We start from the raw sequence: 17360 nt of genomic DNA on the forward strand, positions 1-17360 counted from the left end.
TGAAAGTGGCACCTCCTCTAGGCTCCACCCCCTCCCGTCAGTGCTCCGTCCAAAGCCACGCCCCCACAAACTTGAACGCATCTGACAGGAGTCAGCAGGGCAGAGGACAGCTGAGTATTTCAGCAAATTTTGGACATCAACCAAACTACCTCATGTACCACCAGATGCGTCGAGTACATGCTCTGTGCAGGAAGCACAGATCCTATAAGTCAGATAAGCAGTATTTACCGATGACCTGTAACGTTACTGGCTTACACTGGCTGTGTCCAAATTCAGGGGCTGCAGCCTTCAAGGCCGCGGCCTTAGCGGTCCACGAAGGCCGCGGCCTTCGGAGAGACCTTGAAGGCTACATCCACCGTTGTTAAATGGGACGGTCTAGCCTTCGGAGTATTTCCTGGTTGCGTCACCAGGTGTTCATGCATTAAAGTCTGTTTTGGTTCAAATCTATCAAACGTGTACATTTATTTGTGTGTGTACAATGTGTCAAATCTGAATTGAATTATCAACATTACAAAATAAACATGAACCCATTGGTGAATAACAACTATGTTTACCATAGCATTACCAGCTTCACGTATTTTAACTGAAAGTTAAACTTTGGAGGTTTTATAGTCTCTTGAAGTTTAACATATCTGGCGTTGGATGTTCAAATGAGTAATAACCGAGTATAAACCCATTACTTAAATTTAAATGTCATGTCTGCGCCACTTGATGTCGCCATTTTCTCTTGCTTCCTCTTCTGTTTCGGGACTGAGCAGCGGTGCGCAAAGGATCTTGGGATATGTGAGGCCGCGAAGGATAGTAGCGGTGCGTCCTCCTAAACGAGGGTGGGGAAGGCTGCATTTGTGGGCTGCATGTGGCGCAGCCTTCGAATTTGGACAGCCTTCGCGCAGCGTTGTGACGTAATTGGCCTTCAAATGCGCCCTTCCTGGGCTGCAGCCCCTGAATTTGGACACGGCCACTGACAGAGAAGTTAATGTTAGCATTGGGCTAATATGAGCTACAAAAGTAGCTAAGTTGGCCGACATTACATATTTCATGAAAATAACAAATCCCCCTGAAGCAAAACAAATGATTACCTGTCCAACAGAAAGACAGCAACCTCTGCATCACTTCTTAGGCCCTTCAGCTTCCTCAGTTGTCTCCACCGTTCAAAAGCTGAACCGATGTTGACTCTGGTTTTCCCTCTGGCTTTATCCAAATCCCTTTTCGTTGCAGCCTTTTCTGCCTCCGGCTTTCTTTTCTTAGCCCGTTTAGCGGGGCGAGCCGTTACAAGTAACGCTGGAAGTGCTACTTTTGGCTGCATTTTCTCTGCCATTGTTCTCTCCTGCTAACTCGGTATGGAGTGTACTGAATATTTCGGCAACAGTGACACGTGATGAGTGCACGCAGGGAGGAGGGAGGGACAGAGGGGGGCGTGGGCAGGACGAGACATGAAGGCATCTGATTGGTTCCTTCCACTCGCACCGAGAGGCAGGGATGGGTCAGTGTTTTTACAGGCCTGCAGCTGCCACAGAGGTCTGATTTTTTTCATTCCTTTTTCTGAACACATTATGTATTGACTACTCTCAGGATGGAAGGACCATTTCACCCAGTATAACAAAAAGTGTTTCTGAACAGGATTACCAACTATAGCTTTAATAGTTACTTCTAACTCACACAAAATTGCACATTTTTTTTTAAGGGAGTCTGGAGTGTATTTCTACAGGCATCAAAGAAGATAACTATATTGGCTACTATTTTCTATTTGTAGAATTTGACATTCTTTCTGTCTTCTTTCATAAATTTAGTGATCGGATCTTTCTGGAAGGATCTTAATGCCAGGGGTTCAAGATTCCAGTTAAACCACAAATATGCCACATGTGAGCCAAGACAATACTGTTTAAAAAGAAATAGGATAACCATATTGTTGCTCTTGTCCTCATCATCCATTATCTAATCAGAGTATTTTTTGATGCAAATGTAAGCCTTCATCCTTCATGTTAATTTGTGATGCTACAGATGAAACTGCCTCATTACAGAATTTGTTCAGTGGAGTGTATTACAATCAGCCTTAAACTTCAGGAGATGAGTGAGCCCACACATTTAATAGATGACGGCGGGGCATGTGTGTGGTCATTACATAAAATGCACAATATCAGTACACAGTGTTTTAACATTGCAGCTCTTTGTGTATTGGTTTAAAACGACCATGTCTTAAGTTCTGGCTGAAAGAAGTCGTGACAGACTGATTATCATCGCCCCTGGTGATCAGACAGCAGGACACCAGGTCAAAAGTTAAAAAATAAATAATCCACTAGAATGGTTAAAATATTAAAGAAAGACATAGCACATGTAAGGGACAAAAGGAGGTTAAGGATCAGTCAGTGTGACATTGATACTTATTAACTTTGCATCTGTGGTCTCTTTTTGGCAAAAGGAAGAACATTTTTACTAGTTGTTTGCTACAATATCAGCACACAAAGACTGCACAGTGAGGGAGCCACTTTAAAACATTCTTAGGTATCAAGTACTAAAACCCATGGAAGAAGGGGACTTGGTCCAAGGTGTCATTAAGTTCAGGTATAGCAGCTGAGGTGAGAGGAGGAGTTAGCTAAATAAGCTAGCAGCTACATATTGTCGGAGTGTGTTCAGTTCATTAATAATCAATAATCAGGATTTGTGTAAGTTCTTACAATGAATTTCCACTTCCTGTGCAAATGTCTGAAGGAAGATACCAAAGAGACTGTACTGCTCAGCCATCAGAATGTCGTACCCTTAATGGAGAATGGCAAAAACAATTATTTTTGCAGCATGTTCCTCTGATGTAAATCCAGCCTTAATCGAGCGGAGCTTAAAACAGCCCTTCATCTTGCTTCTCAGGTCAGTGCAGATAGCTAGTGTTGTACTGGAAGGAAGCCATCTGGACCCGACTGCGCAGCCTCTGGACCTCCAGATCCTGGAAGTAGTCGTCCTCGTCGTTCTGGACAATGATCTTCTGCAGTTCACAAATCTCACGCTCCATCCTGGAACGCAGCTCTCGCTTCATCTTCAGCAGAGCCTGCAAACAATGGGAACGATCAATGTGCTGGTTTATGAAATGGTTCAGGGATTAGAAAATAATCTGGACAATTCTGCCTCAAGGTGCATTTTGTCTGTGGTTTAAAACCAAAGATGGACCTATCTATGTAACAACTGTGCTTTTAGATTTTTAGAAAATAATTGAATTAAAAAAATGTGTTGGCCTTGGAGGACAAGTTCTCATGCACACACTTCTCACAGTGTACACTCAGTGCTTTTATCTCAGAAGCTACAGCGAATAAGGTCTTTTCGAATCAATTTGGGAACTCAGGGCTTCCAGGACACTGGATGAGCTGTAAGGACCTATTTTATGTTTATTTTTGGGTTGGTCCTGATATACTTGTTGTTTAGGAGAATGTTTTGTTGTAAAGCTCCAGAAATGTTGTGGACTACAAAATGTTCTTCCTTTATTAGATAGTGATTCAACTTTCATTTTAGGGTGAAATTAACAGCAGTAGTAAGTGACGGTTTTACCTTTTCTTGAGCTTTTTTCCGAACCTGGATGTCCTGCCGTTCTTGTGCAAGTTTTTCAGCTAGTAGTGAAAACTGAAAGAGAGAAAGCATGTTGTTAAGTCCAATTCTTTACTTGTTCTTACACAGGGCACTCTGTAAATGTGTTTGTGTCCTACCTGGTCTTTGTAGTAGTTCTCCATGGACTTGATCTGGTCCTGGTGCCGTCTCTGATGTTCCAGTCGCTGCTCCCTGGCGTAGGCTTTTTGTTCTCTCAACCGGACTTTCTGTAGCTCCAAACCCTCCTCAAACAGTTGCCGAAACATCTAAAACACAAACACAGCCACACTCGGCTCATCATGTCACCCAACAGACTAATGCCAGATAATCACATGGACTGTGTTTTAATCTTTAACTTAGTAATATTAGTTAACATCTGACTGAAATCATCAACAACTAGGAAGAGATGGGTGACAAGACAGGACAACTACCTGAAGTCCATGGTTCCAGCTTCTAAAATGTGATTATTTGCTTCAATTCTTTGTTAAATGTCAATGAAAATGTCATCTATTTGGGTCGTGACCTGAACTTTTGGTCAGACCAAACAAGAAAAATTATAGAAAGACAGATAAATAATGTCAGTAAACATTAGTCGTGGCCTTAGTCCCTGAACTGGAGCACAAAGTCATTGCTACCCACCCTCTCCTCCTTGGTGCGTGCCCTCATCAGACGGGCTCGGTGCTGGACATGGTAGTCGCTGTGGTACTTCTTGGCGCGTGCTATCTGCTGCCTCTGTTCCCTCAGTCTGTTCTGGGTCGACTTCTGCTGCTGGACACGCTCTTTGAAGTCCCTCTGGAAGATAAACATTTTAGCTTGAAACTGGCAGGTGGATTGTGATTCATAAAGGGAACATTGCCTGAAAGTAGGGATGTCCAGGATCGGGATCGGGGCCGATATGGGCATTTTTTCACTGATCGGGATCGGCAATTTTGAACGTGGACCCAAGCCCGATTATTATTATGTCAGCTGTTGTCAACGGAGCACAATTTGTGGCAGAATGCAGTCGTGCTCGTAATGGTAGTCTGGAGAACCTGTGGATAAAATGTCTGCAGTGTGGAAATATTTCAAATTAGAAAGCGAAAGCGAAAGCAGTCCAACGGCAACACGTAACATCTGCAATACGACCGTTTCGCAAGCTGGTAACAAAAGAGCTGCATTTAATACTACACATTTGATACGGCACATAAACAAAAACATGAGTTCACTCAAGCAATACAGGCAAAGGCACCGAAGCAACAAACACTCGTGGATACTTTCAAAAGGAAAGAGAAATATCCTCGAGTCAGCGACATGGCCACAAATATTACAGAGAAGGTCATTGAATTCATTGCTCTGGATAACCAGCCCATCTCCATGGTAGAGGATCAGGGTTTAGTTACTGACTTTGTTTACTTGTTGTTTTTGTTAAAAAAACAACAACAAAAACTAATGAAAACCAATGTTGCAATAGGATATGCAGAATAAGAAAGAGCCATATGAAAATATTTACTTTGTTTCAACAAAATAAAAAAAGCTATTAAGAACAGCTTGGATGCAGGTGATTTTTTTCTTAATGCAGCTGTATTATCTAAGAAAATATTAGTTAGGGCTAAGTATCGGATCGGGACTTGGTATTGGCAGATACTAAATATTAAATGACTCAGTTCGGGATCGGGGTAAAAAAAACCTGATTGGGACATCCCTACCTGAAAGTGTGCACATGCAAGTGTTTGAGCGCACAAAAGCTGAAAATCAGACTTGACAAACACTTTTGGTTTTTATCTTATGCCCTGTGCTTTAAACAACAACCCAGAACAGGTAGGTGAGGTCCGTCTGCAGGTGGGTGCATGCAATGTGATGTTATTGCTAATGTAACTAGATGTGAAGGGATCTTCTGAGTTTGTGTTGATGCTCACCAGACGCCTGCCGTGCTCTTGGTCTTTGCGGAGGATGTCCACCAGCAGGTCATGTTTCCTCTGGGCTTCCTCCACCTGGCAGACAAGTGATGCTTTTTTCATATTCATCTAATTCCATCCACCAAATCATACAGTCCAAATAATAAAGGGCACAGAGGTTTAAGTCAGGCACTCTGTACATTTGACTGCACTGTCCTACCTGGCTGGGGAGTTTGCTGCGACGCTGGCTGTGGGAGGATGACGGGGCATGGAGTCTGTCCACCTGCTGCATCTGCTGCTCCCACATCCGACCCAGGGCATGGGGGGAGATGTGAAGGTGGGGCAACTCTTCAAGGAGCACAGGGAGGAGGTCATTCTCCTTTACTTTCACTGGAGAGAGACAGCAGGGACACAAACATGAACATTACCGGTTTAATCAGACTACATTCATATTAAATTATTTCTTTTTTGCTTGTGAATAGGATTGGATTGGAATTGGATAAATTGAACATTGTGTGTTACAAAAACAGGAATTTGTTAATATTTGTATTGTCATGTCATGTGACAGCTGATTAAGTTGTCTGAAGACATGCTGGTTTCAGCAGTAGCTTAATACAACCATTCCCATGGTTGAATAGAAAAAGTTAATTTGTGGATGCCTGATGCTTTAAGGGCTGAGTGCATAGGTAAGGATGCTCTCTACACTGGTGCTTAATAGTTTTGTTACTCTCAAAGCCCATAACTCACCAAAGTACTGACTGTGGGCAAGTATCAAAACAAGATGTATTAATGCCTTCCTTTAAAGGGTTAGTTTAGGTTTTTTGATGTAGGGTTGTATGAGGTACTTAGTCCTTAGTCAGTGTATTGCCTGCTGGGTCGGCAGTAAAACATATTTAAGCCACCTAAAATAGGCCCATTAAAAATACAATTTTATAAGGCAGGAGGAATTTATATATTTCTATTTATACATATTTATTAATGAATACTTTATAAGGAAATTATAGAAGTAAGGATTTATGTTTCACAGAACAGATATGCTATATGTTACTATAATATTAACAATGTAGTTTTCTGTCTGTATATTCCTCATGGAGCCTGCCTGAAAAACAATTTTGGTTCATTAAGTTTCTGATGTTTGTCAGGCTGCTATTGACTGCTGATGGTATAAGTTGTCAGAATAGAGTCCATTCTATTATAGTTTATGTTTTTAACCTTGTTTAAAATGACTTAAATTACTATATCTTTTTTGAAGTATTCCAACTCTCAACTAAAAAAGATCCTTTTGACTGACCATACTGATGTTAATTCACAGGCTTTCAGGTAAATACACCTGAGGCATCCACTGCAACCATGGGGAAGGCAACATTAGCCAAAGGAGAAGGTGTGTGTAAATGCCATGGCTCTATTATCGTAGCCTAATAAGATTAGTGTTTCTGAATCTTCCGTCTCAGTGTCACATGACCCATCAGAGACCTGAGGAGAACTGTGCCAACTCTGGCTTACATGAATCTGAATTTGGGCACAAAACCAATGTCAGCTGTGCCTTAATGTAGATCATTATTGCACAGCAGGAGATGCTAGATGATGACAATTCTGTAAAGTTTTCTGTGGAGTTATAGCTTCAGACCAAAATAAGGACATTTACTTTTATAATAAGGAACACAGTTGGAGTACAGCAGAGGAGATGAGCATAGATTTACTTGCCAGTTGTGACAAAATACTGTAATGACAATATTTAAGTACAAATATTATAATAATTATAATCTTTGTAAAGTTAGTCATAATCCTGCAGCACACTACGAATGTATTACGCCGCTACTACTACATACAGGCTTATATGTCAGCATGTCGAAGCATGACTAAAAGGTCCATGTAGTGAATATAATTTAACCTACTTGAATGAGCTTTCCTGGGGGACTCCTGCGACCTCCGTCCTGGTGTGGTTTCTCTGTTACTTTCTGATCTGTGCTGGGCCTTCGTTCTAGCTGGCGATGGTCTGGCTGCTTGGGAAACATCCCCTAGTATGGCCTCTCTGTACTGTCGCTCCTACAGAAAGAGACACACACACTGTGAGTAAACTGGGAGGAATACTGCATTGTGAGTATCCACATTTTTTTGTAAATACATTCAAGTTAGCATTCTTTTTGAACAGATGCGCTTTCACAAATTGCTAAATGAGCAACCATGAACAAGAACAGAGCAGACACAACACTACTGAAACCATTTCTTTTAAGCAGTAGCTCTAGTAGAGAAATAAAATCGATTCAACACAGTCACAACAGTTTGTAATCTTAAATGAATATGAGAAACTGATAGAGGTCTACGTCAGTGTCCTAAACATTGATGTGATGTAGTAAACAGAGGGGGAGTGCTGAGAGGCTTCCTTATTGTACTCAGACTACACAAGACATCGTAAAAATGACTTACGGCTTCCTGGGCTTTGAGGCGTGCCTTGTCTAGTTCTGCTCGTTCTTTGTCTTCATATCTTTTCAACTCCTCCTCATAGGCCTTATTCTGCAGGAACTGAGAGAGAGAGATTCATTTAATCATTTTTACATTTTTTTTTATTTCTGATGTTCTTATTGAAGATAAAACTCATCTTCAACATATTATTTAGGCTACATTTACAGGAAAAGAGAACACAATGACTATGTTAATACCTTGCTATGTTTCTTGTGAGACGGTCTGTGGTGTACCTCCTCTCGCTGTGAATGACCAGGAGCTGTGAGGTTGGTTTGTCTCCCGTCATCCACACTCAAGGCCTCTGCCATGGCGTCTTCTAACTGTCCCTGCAGGGAGCGACGGACCCGTGGAGGGGAGGGGGATAAGGAACGAGTCCGCTGGGTGGATTCAGCGTTGGGTGTTCCTGAAAATTGGAAATTTTACAATTCAATACAATTGTCAGTGTTGATGCAAATCACTAATTAAATCTTTGTTGTGTTTATAAAATTCTCACGTGGAGGACCAAAATCTGTCACATCATGTGACCTTTAAATTAAAATTAAAACTTGTGCAGTGCTTTTGTTATAAATCAATATGACACAACTGTGTTGTAGCCATAAAATGTGTGTGTACCTGTGTGTTGTCTAGGGGTCCTGCGACACTCCATGATGCTGTCACTGTGGTGGGACTGCTTGTCCTCTTCTTTGACATCACTGGACTCTCCACTTTCACTCAGAACTCGTTTAAGCATCTACAGGAATTACACATTGCACATTGTTACAAACATTAAAAGGATAACAGAAAAATGTCATACCATACTTTAACCCAACCTGAATAAAACAGACACACTGGTAGGATTAAAATACAAAATCCACACACCTGATCAAGTTCTTCAAGTCGATGTGAGAGTTTCTCAGATATGTGATGTAGCTCCTCTTCTGCTTTCTTGTTCCTCTGTCTGCGATATGACAGAGGCTCTTCAAAACCTTCCTCCTCCAACCTGCTGCTGCTCAGAGATATTTAGACAGTTAGAAAAAGTAAAAGAAAAAAGTAATGTTACTTTTTCCCTGCATAAAATAAGTTCTATGAGGAAATCTTTCCAACAGGACCTCCACACGTCTTACCTGAGGCCCGTCCTTTCCCTGCGACCCCTCCTTCTCTCCGGTTGTCTTCGTGTATAACTCTGATCCTCCTCATCTTCTTCAGTGTCTGGTGGAGAAGGGGTTGTGGCCGCCATCTCATCCTGCAGGGTGAGGAACAGCACATCTGGCTGGGTGCGGAATAAAACCCTCCTGGGGCCCCCATTAGTTGGCTGAGATTAGACAGAAAGAGAAACAAGTTAATTATCATAAAATAATTATTTCCACCAGGGTGTCAGGTTTCCATCACAAACAATCCGAGCTGGAGCAGGTAAATACTGTATATTGTATTGAAGTTAGAAATTCCAGTATCATGACAACATTACCTGTCACCACTAAAACCAAGTGTGTCTGCATGGGTTAAAGTGAAGTTGCTCTCTTACCTCTAGTGCCTCCCCCTCCACTTCTGTCCTGGCTCTTTGCTGACTGGACAAAGACTTCTCACTCCCAGCTGGAAATTGAGCAAAACATGACCCCAAGAACTAAGTTACACTTCACACTGCTTGGGGATTTTCACTTGTTAGCCATCACACAGACGTAGCAGATAAACAGTATAATTTGGAGATCCACTGCCAACTCAAATGTCAGTTACAACTATTAATTCCATCAGGTGCTCACCACTTTTTTAAGCCTATGATCTGTGATGCTTTTAAAGAAATCAAGTAGCTAAAGCAGTTGACATTTTGTTCTGGTACATTTGTTTTACTCACCAGGAGACTGTAGTCCATTGGTAACTGTCTCAGCTTCTGGTTTAGAGGTCTGTGTGAAAAGGACGAGTGAGTGAGAAATTAAAAAGGGGGGAAAAAGCAGGAGAAGAACAGTTGTTGTTGCCATTAACATTGACTACAGAGGGGCAGTTTAATGAATATAGTCTGCAGCTCATAAAAGTTCATTTTCTAAAACCGCCACCAGAGACCAGCAGACACAAGACCTGTAGAACGTATTAATACTGGTGATGGGTCCAGACACTCTAAAGAAAGAAGAGGGAAATGTTCTGTAGGATTGAGCTTGGTGGCTGTTGTTGTCGTTGTGTACTCTCAGTTACAGGAGCCACAGGGTTAAACTGTGACGGCAGCCAACACCAAGCTTTGTCCATGTCAGGGCCTGCTATTAAGTAAGTGTGCAGACCCTTTTTTCAGTAATTGTCTTAATTACTATGGAAAAATTCTCAATAAAAGGGGGAAAATATTATAAAATCACATCATCTTGAATAAGGCAGTACTTTCTCCATGTTTGGAGATCTTTCTTTCTTTCTTTCTGCCTACCAATAAACTTTTAATGAACAGTGAACTGTTAAAAACCAGAAAATTGCTGAAGACTTAACTCTTCAGCTGGGTATGGACACAAACTTAAGTACATCTACTTTTATCATCTAACAAGGTGTAGGTGGTGGTTTGAGTGCATTAAATAATAGTTGTAAAGCTTAGGAGGAGGTTTAGTCACACTGAGAATATGGTTGGTCAGGGTTGTTGGTGACCCATAAAACAATCCCATATACATAAATGTGTTTCCTCCAATGTAATTGATAGCTGACATTCAAAAGACTTTCATTTAAACCAGCCCTTCAGAGGTTTTTTAAGTGACTCTTACTCTCGTATTGTTATGAATAATATTGAGGAAGACTGAAAAGTAAGTTTATTACTGAAGTTCACCTCTGCCATTTTCTTAATGAGTCAGCACACACTTGTCCTTCCTGTATTGTCCTCAAATCACTAAAATAGGAAGTGCAAGTGTGTGGGTAAAAAACAGAAAGAGACAGTCTTGCATTGCTGGCACTGTAGTAAGATACCTCATTGCCTCTTGAAGATAACAAGTTAGCATGTCCTCAAAGTCAGTGCAAGTAAAAGGAAATTGACTATTTAACACTTGAACATCATCAAGCTGTATTATAAGGATACCTCTGTAGTGACAGGAACAGCTTCCTCCTCTGCCTGTCCTTGGCTGAGGCCAGCAGCTGTGGAGGGTTGGCTGGGTGGCTGTGGGTCTGTGTTCAGCCTCTGGGGGGTGTTGCTCTGGTTGGGTGGCTGCAGGGCGATGGCTGAGTGCAGCGGTTCAGTCGGTGGAGCGTCCTTGGCATCCAGAGGACCAGAGTTGGTGACTGTGTCTGAGGTTTAGGGAGGGGCAGCAAGTCCCAGCAGATTAATCATGAGGACTTTTTGAAAGAGTTATTACAGTAATACATTCAAATCTTAAGTCGCTCAATAATAAACGAATCAAAATATGAATGAAAGTTGAAGGCAACGTGATGTGATGGAGCAGACACATGACAGCATTTTTCTGATTATCGGAATCTGTGTCTTTGTTGTCCGATTGTGGATAAAATTAATTAATTTAAAAAAAAAAGCTAAATAGTTGACTAATATTTGGTATTAATAATCCGAATCTGCAAAGAAACTAGTGACTTAAAGTTATCCATTAAATATAAATATTTGCCACCAAATGTATATCATTTCCAAGTAGTGGTTATCAGTTTCCTTGATAGCAAATAATCGGTCCCTGAAAAAATTAAACAAACAAAAAACAAAACAACATATCGGCCGATCCCTACTAAATCGTCTTAGAATACCTTTGTGGTTTGCAGCAAGGCCACATGACTGATTAGATAACTTCTGTATACTGTTACAGCTACACCAACAACTTTAATCAGTGCTGGAAACAACAAATGTCCTCTCAGATGCTTAAATTGTTTCAGACAAAAAAAAAGAAAAGAAAAAAAAAGAGGCATGAGCATTTTAAGAAAGAATTCTTGACTTATCTTAATGTAACAAAACATCTGGAAACCCAGAGGGGGAATAAAACTGACATGGTTGATAGACAGACGGGCCCAAACACAGTAAAGAACAAGTAAAGATGGGCTGTGTTTCCCATCTTACCTTCTTGTTTGGCTGTGAATGTGCGTGCCGAGACTCCCAACCCAATGAGCTCACTAGTGGATCCGATCTCTTCAGCGTTCCAGGAATGGAGGGAATGTTTACTGGAGTGGACTGTGGACCTAAACAAACAAACAATAACAACAATAAGACATATTATTAACAAAAAGTGCTGTATATTAAAATGAAGGATGTTTAATTTGATAAACTTGGTCTGAATTCATCAAACCTCACAATTACTGTGAGATGTCGATAAGTTGCCGCTAAAGACATAAACATCAATACACTTGCATGTCAAAAATTCTACTTTGTGAGTTTTCCAGATCTGAACCATGTCCAAGGCTGGGTCGTAACAGTGTTGTTGTTAAAAGACTCGCAGTTTTCCTCGTACACAGGAACGTCATATTGTTGAAATAATCACAGCAAGAGTCGACTCACTGATTACACAAAAGCTACAAAGACACAGGCTGTAGCAGTGGTCCTTCTGGTACTTACAGCACCGCCACAATACAAAATGTATTTATACATTACAGTTGCTTTAAGTGCCTCCAAGATGTAAATGTTAACAGACAGTTTCAAAATTCACTTTTAATAGTATGACTTAGCACACCAGCAGTGCCACAACCTACACCCATACAAACAAATAATAAAATGTTATTCAGAGGCACACCCAGCTGCAGGAGCCTGTGTCACACCTGAGTTCATGTGTTTGACACACACCTCACCACACCTTTTTACTATTTACACTACTGCTAGAAAATTAGCCCGGCTAGCTGTTGTTCCAGCAGGATGTACAGGTAGGACCTGCACTACAGCTGAATGATATAGTCAAGGTCATGTCGAACAAACGGGTTGATTTGTTTTGGTCTATGGGAAAGAAAGAGGAGTTGGTATTCTTTTATTATGAGGTTTCTATTCATTCTACAATGTGCTGCATTCTCATGATAAAAGAGCAATGGGTGTGTGACTGATGTCTCCTGTTTTATTTGTCATACACCGTTTATCACATATCATCCCCCATTATCGCTTTGTCAGCAACGTTTTAAACACTCTGGTGCACTCCTCCACTTTCAAAATAATAAATATGACACAGACTTAAACCAGCTGGAGTAAAAAGAAATGACCGTATGGCCTTTTGCTATCGGAAACACCTGTTGTCCTTCATGTCTTCCCAAAGAAAATGGTCTCGTACACAGGAATTAGTGGATTTTTACATTTTAAGGAGTCGCAACAGTACCATGTTTAGAACTAACAGAATAACTGCACAGCTGGCACAAACTGTACAAATTTTTTTTTAAAAAAAATCAAACTTTATCAAGAAACAATTAACAAAAAGGGTCACAGTATCACTCACACTGTTAAGCATGGTGATCTCTGGGGAGAGAAGTGCAAAATCACCACTGCAATTAAAAGGATAGCATCCGAGATATAAATAAGTGTTTTTTAGTTTTGGGAGAGTATGTGAAGTGCATCTAGTAAGAAATCTTACTCTCCACTGGAGGACGAAGCTGCTCCATCCAGTTCAGCTTCCTTGTTATCTGTGGCATCGCAATTTGCCGTCTCCTTGGTTTCACCAGGCGCATCCTCATTCGGACTGTCATTCAGATCCTCTGAAAAAAGTCATGAACAGTACAAATGACCCAGAGGAAGTGACAAAAAAAAAAAACTTTAGAAGAATGATGAGAAAACAGAACTGATGACAAAGAGAAAGCAACAATTGTGATTACAACATGAAATGACCTCCATGGAATTTAAAGAGGAACAAAATCATATGACCTCATCAATTGATATTCTCTTTTTGAAAACAAAGAAAACAAACCTAAAAGACTCACAGCCGAAAAAAGACGGACAAACAGCCATTTTGTAGCTTTTAGCACAGACATAAGTACCAACAGCAGACGCACAACTTGTACAGTGTCACCACAGCTCAGATTAATGAACCTTTCAGCCCCAACGATCTGTATTCACAGCAAACAGACCACTGTTAGCTTCTATTGTACTCGTTACCAATTTCATTATTGTACATGCAGGAAGTTTGATTAAGCCTTTTAGAAACTCTCATCATTGTGGAGACACAGTCATTAACTACTAATTGGTGTTTGGCAGCAGTCTGAGGGACGGCCCACTGACACAAAGGCATGCTCAGTTCTGCCAAACGAAGAGGCCCAACTGTTCTCTATACAGTCCTGCACCAGCTGGTCTTAAACTGGGTTTAGGACACATTATGTCCAGTTCACGGTGAGGGACAGACACGCAATATCACCTCAATGAGCACTTATGTCTTAGTCAGTAAAAAAAAAGAAGAAAAAAAGAAGTAGTAGTGGATTCAGGCCCTCTGGAAACTGCTCTAATATTCTGGCTTTTGGGATGACTAAAGCAGAAATCTTCCTGAAAAATCTGTCTGGCAGTTTTAATAAATGATGAAGCTTTAAATTATGTGGTTAAAAATGAGAATGTGCCAATTTGTCACATGAAACACAGATAGTGTGTGTAAAAGTACAGTTCAAAATCTATATCTTCACAAATACCTAATAATATAAAAGGCATATCTGTAAAGTTGATGAGGAAAAAGTGACTAATGAATCTGCCTACCACCATTCTGTGACTCCTCACTTATCTCCTCCTTGAGATATTCCAGGAGGCCATCAAAGATTTCCAGGAGGTTGTTGATAGACTCTTTGTCCCCTCTGACAACATTTTCTCCTGCGAACACACAGCAATCCTCAGCATTACACTCGGTACTCATTAATTTTTACTGCTGAATAAAAAAGGGGGATTGTTTTGCCCTCGTGTTTCGGCAACCCCCCCAGGAAGTGAAGAAATTGGGCCATGAAGCCCAAAATAAAGTGATTTGGTGGAGAAATTTTCCAACATCTCCAGTTGGTCCAAGTGAAAGTTAAGTTTCTCTTCTCTTACACAAGCAATGTGTTAATTATTATACCTGTAATGTGTGAGAGACTGATCTGAAGGTAATCCAGAGAGAGGGAATCAATCACAGACTGAACGTTATGGACGTCATCTTCTTGACTGCATGGTGCTGCGATGTAATCTAGGAACACACAGAGCATGTATGGGACCACAGAATCAGGGAAATGCACACATCACAAACTTAAAAAAACATGTGTTCACAGACTTCCTGCAACATTTTGGAACTTCACTTAACAAACATGTCATCACGAGACTGTTAATGTTGCTGAGCTCTTTCCTGCTCTGTTAAGTACAGGAAAAAGCTCAGCGACATTAACAGTCTTGTGATGGCATGTTTGATGGTCTTAGGAAGCATTCCTGACATACTAAGCACACTCATGAGATCATACTCTGAACTAAAACCTCACAGCTTGTTAACCATCAGCGTTTGTGGCCTTATGATTAGAATTAAAGCAACCTTGTTAGGGCTAAAAATAATGGCAATTTTCATAATCAATTTTTTACTGATCATTTGCTGAATGGATTAATTAACCACGCAGTCTATAAATGTCTGGTGATGAAACTTTGAAAAGCTGTTATTGTTCATACAATAAAACATTTGTTTTTGGTCTGTCTGACTTTGAAATCTTAAGATGTTCAGTTTATTATTTCATAAAACAAGAAAAGCAGCCAATCATCACAAGGAAGAAGCTGAAACCAGAGAATGTTTGTTATTTTTGCTTGAAAAATAATCTAAAAGATGAATTTCTCATTAAAGTAGTTGCCTGCTATTGTTGATGGACTAATCAGGAGCTGCAATGATTCGTCGATCAAAAGGAAATTAAATGCCAATGTCATCGATTAATCACTAGTCATTTTTCAATAACATTTTAAACATTTGCTGGTTCCAGCTTCTTAAACATAAAGATTGTCTGCATTTCTTTGTCATTTTTGGCAGCTTTTTTTTGTCCAACCAATTGTTCAAAACTGAAAGCCTCTTCATTTACTGTTACACTTGGGGATAATATTTGTGATGAGCATTTTTCACAATTTTTGGGGGGACATTTTATAAACTAATCAATTAATTGAGAAATAATCTGCATATTAATGAATAATTACAAGTACACTCGTCTGAAAATCTTTTGCTTCGAGACTCCACTAAAGAAATGGTAAATATTCACTTGTAAATAAAACATATACAACAACAATAAAATACATAATAATTAAGTAAAACAAAAACAGAGCATGCAGAGCAAAAATATGGCCAGCAGGGATAAGGTGGATGACTTTTGTATGATCTCCAGTTTGTTTCCTTACCTGGAACTTTCTCCCCCAGGATGTTCTCATACAGGGAAATGAAAACATTTGCATCACAGTCCGTCAGTTTCCTCAGCCTCAAGTTTATGTGACACTTGCTGAGTAGATCATTTGCCACATCTACCCAATCTGTACAAAAGAAAGGGAATGGTTCATGTAAAGTCCTTAAGTGGAAATGTCTATAGGATGATACAGGCAGAGAGTAGTGAAAGAGTTAAACGAGCAAAATTCTGCATCTTTGGCAAGTTGACTTAATGAATACAGTCAGGGGACATTGTACCGTGAATTAATTCACATTTAGGGTTCTCATTATGTGACATCCACTTGTTATTCATTCACAAGTCAGTTTCAGTACCTCCTCTCAGGGTGATAATGTTAATTCAATCATGAATACCCATCCGCGGCAAACTTCAGTCAGAGAGCGGGGAGTCATCTCTCCCTCACACACACTGTACTACTACACAAGCTACTGTTACAGACTACCCGTCCGGATCACAGACATTACGCTTTTAACAAATAATACCGGTGGCCATGGATTTGAGAAGAATAAACAGCAAGCAAACTTGTGTCTTAAGTTACCTGGCACCTTGACGTCAGCTCTAACGTGTTGTGACACAACTTTACCGGTTAACTCAAATGTAGCTAGCTAACGTTGCTAACTCTGCGTGCTTGCTAACGGGAACATGATACGAGGACGTTGTACTGTGAGCTCTCATACTTCAATTAAAACGTGTCTCTAACATGTATATTTAACGTCAAAAGCTGTGGTAACAGGAAAGCAACAACAGCTAACGTTAGCAGTTCACTATTAACGTTACGTGTCGTTAGCTTTCTCGGGACAGGAGCGCAGTGTCGGCTGTCTTACCTCTCTCTCCCTCCTGGGTTCCCATGAAACAGCTGTCGACGAGAGGCGACTGGAGCTCAAAATCCACTAAATAGCAACAAAAGGGTCTCGTATAACCCGGAACCCCGACCCTGGCCTGAGAATGTGGGTCCGTTTTGTTGTTGTTGGTTTCAGTACCAGGGAGAAGGAACTATCGGCTCTTATTTAAAAATGAAGTCTTGTTTGATTGGACGATACGCTCGTTCTTTGTTTCCGGAAGTTCCCTTTGATGGGTGCGTACCGCCCTCTGCTGGTCACTGTGTGCAATGCAGGCAATAATAATGTGTATAAATACTAAGGTCTCCCAGCATGTATGGCTATTTTATCCTTGCTAAAACCCACATATATTTTAAAATGA

At 40.6% G+C, this 17360-nt stretch overlaps 1 protein-coding gene across 1 annotated transcript; it reads right to left on the minus strand.

Moving 5' to 3' along the window:
• Positions 1-2068: 2068 nt before the first annotated feature.
• Positions 2069-17160, minus strand: LOC140994245 (centrosomal protein of 95 kDa-like). Its single transcript, XM_073463814.1, has 21 exons — positions 16985-17160; positions 16120-16248; positions 14837-14944; positions 14488-14598; positions 13385-13505; positions 11899-12017; positions 10924-11129; positions 9736-9784; positions 9409-9476; positions 9011-9198; positions 8766-8892; positions 8520-8637; positions 8105-8310; positions 7872-7967; positions 7340-7490; positions 5665-5834; positions 5466-5540; positions 4210-4362; positions 3690-3836; positions 3535-3606; positions 2069-3040 (listed from the first exon to the last, which is right to left on the minus strand). Exons 1-21 carry the CDS (start codon positions 17007-17009, stop codon positions 2864-2866), a joined length of 2616 nt encoding a protein of 871 aa, XP_073319915.1. The 5' UTR covers positions 17010-17160; the 3' UTR covers positions 2069-2863.
• Positions 17161-17360: the final 200 nt, after the last annotated feature.

This window comes from Pagrus major, chromosome 4 (assembly GCF_040436345.1).
Source record: "Pagrus major chromosome 4, Pma_NU_1.0".
In the NCBI taxonomy this organism is placed as follows: Eukaryota; Metazoa; Chordata; class Actinopteri; order Spariformes; family Sparidae; genus Pagrus; species Pagrus major.

Bases quoted from the DNA above. Each gene is read 5' to 3' on its own strand.
- LOC140994245 (XM_073463814.1), bottom strand. From the start codon at position 17,009: ATGGGAACCCAGGAGGGAGAGAGAG. The intron at 11,130-11,898 runs GTAAGATGGGAA...CCTAAACCTCAG, and splicing joins ATTCACAGCCAAACAAGAAG to ACACAGTCACCAACTCTGGT. The intron at 8,893-9,010 runs GTAAGACGTGTG...ATCTCTGAGCAG, and splicing joins AGGGAAAGGACGGGCCTCAG to CAGCAGGTTGGAGGAGGAAG.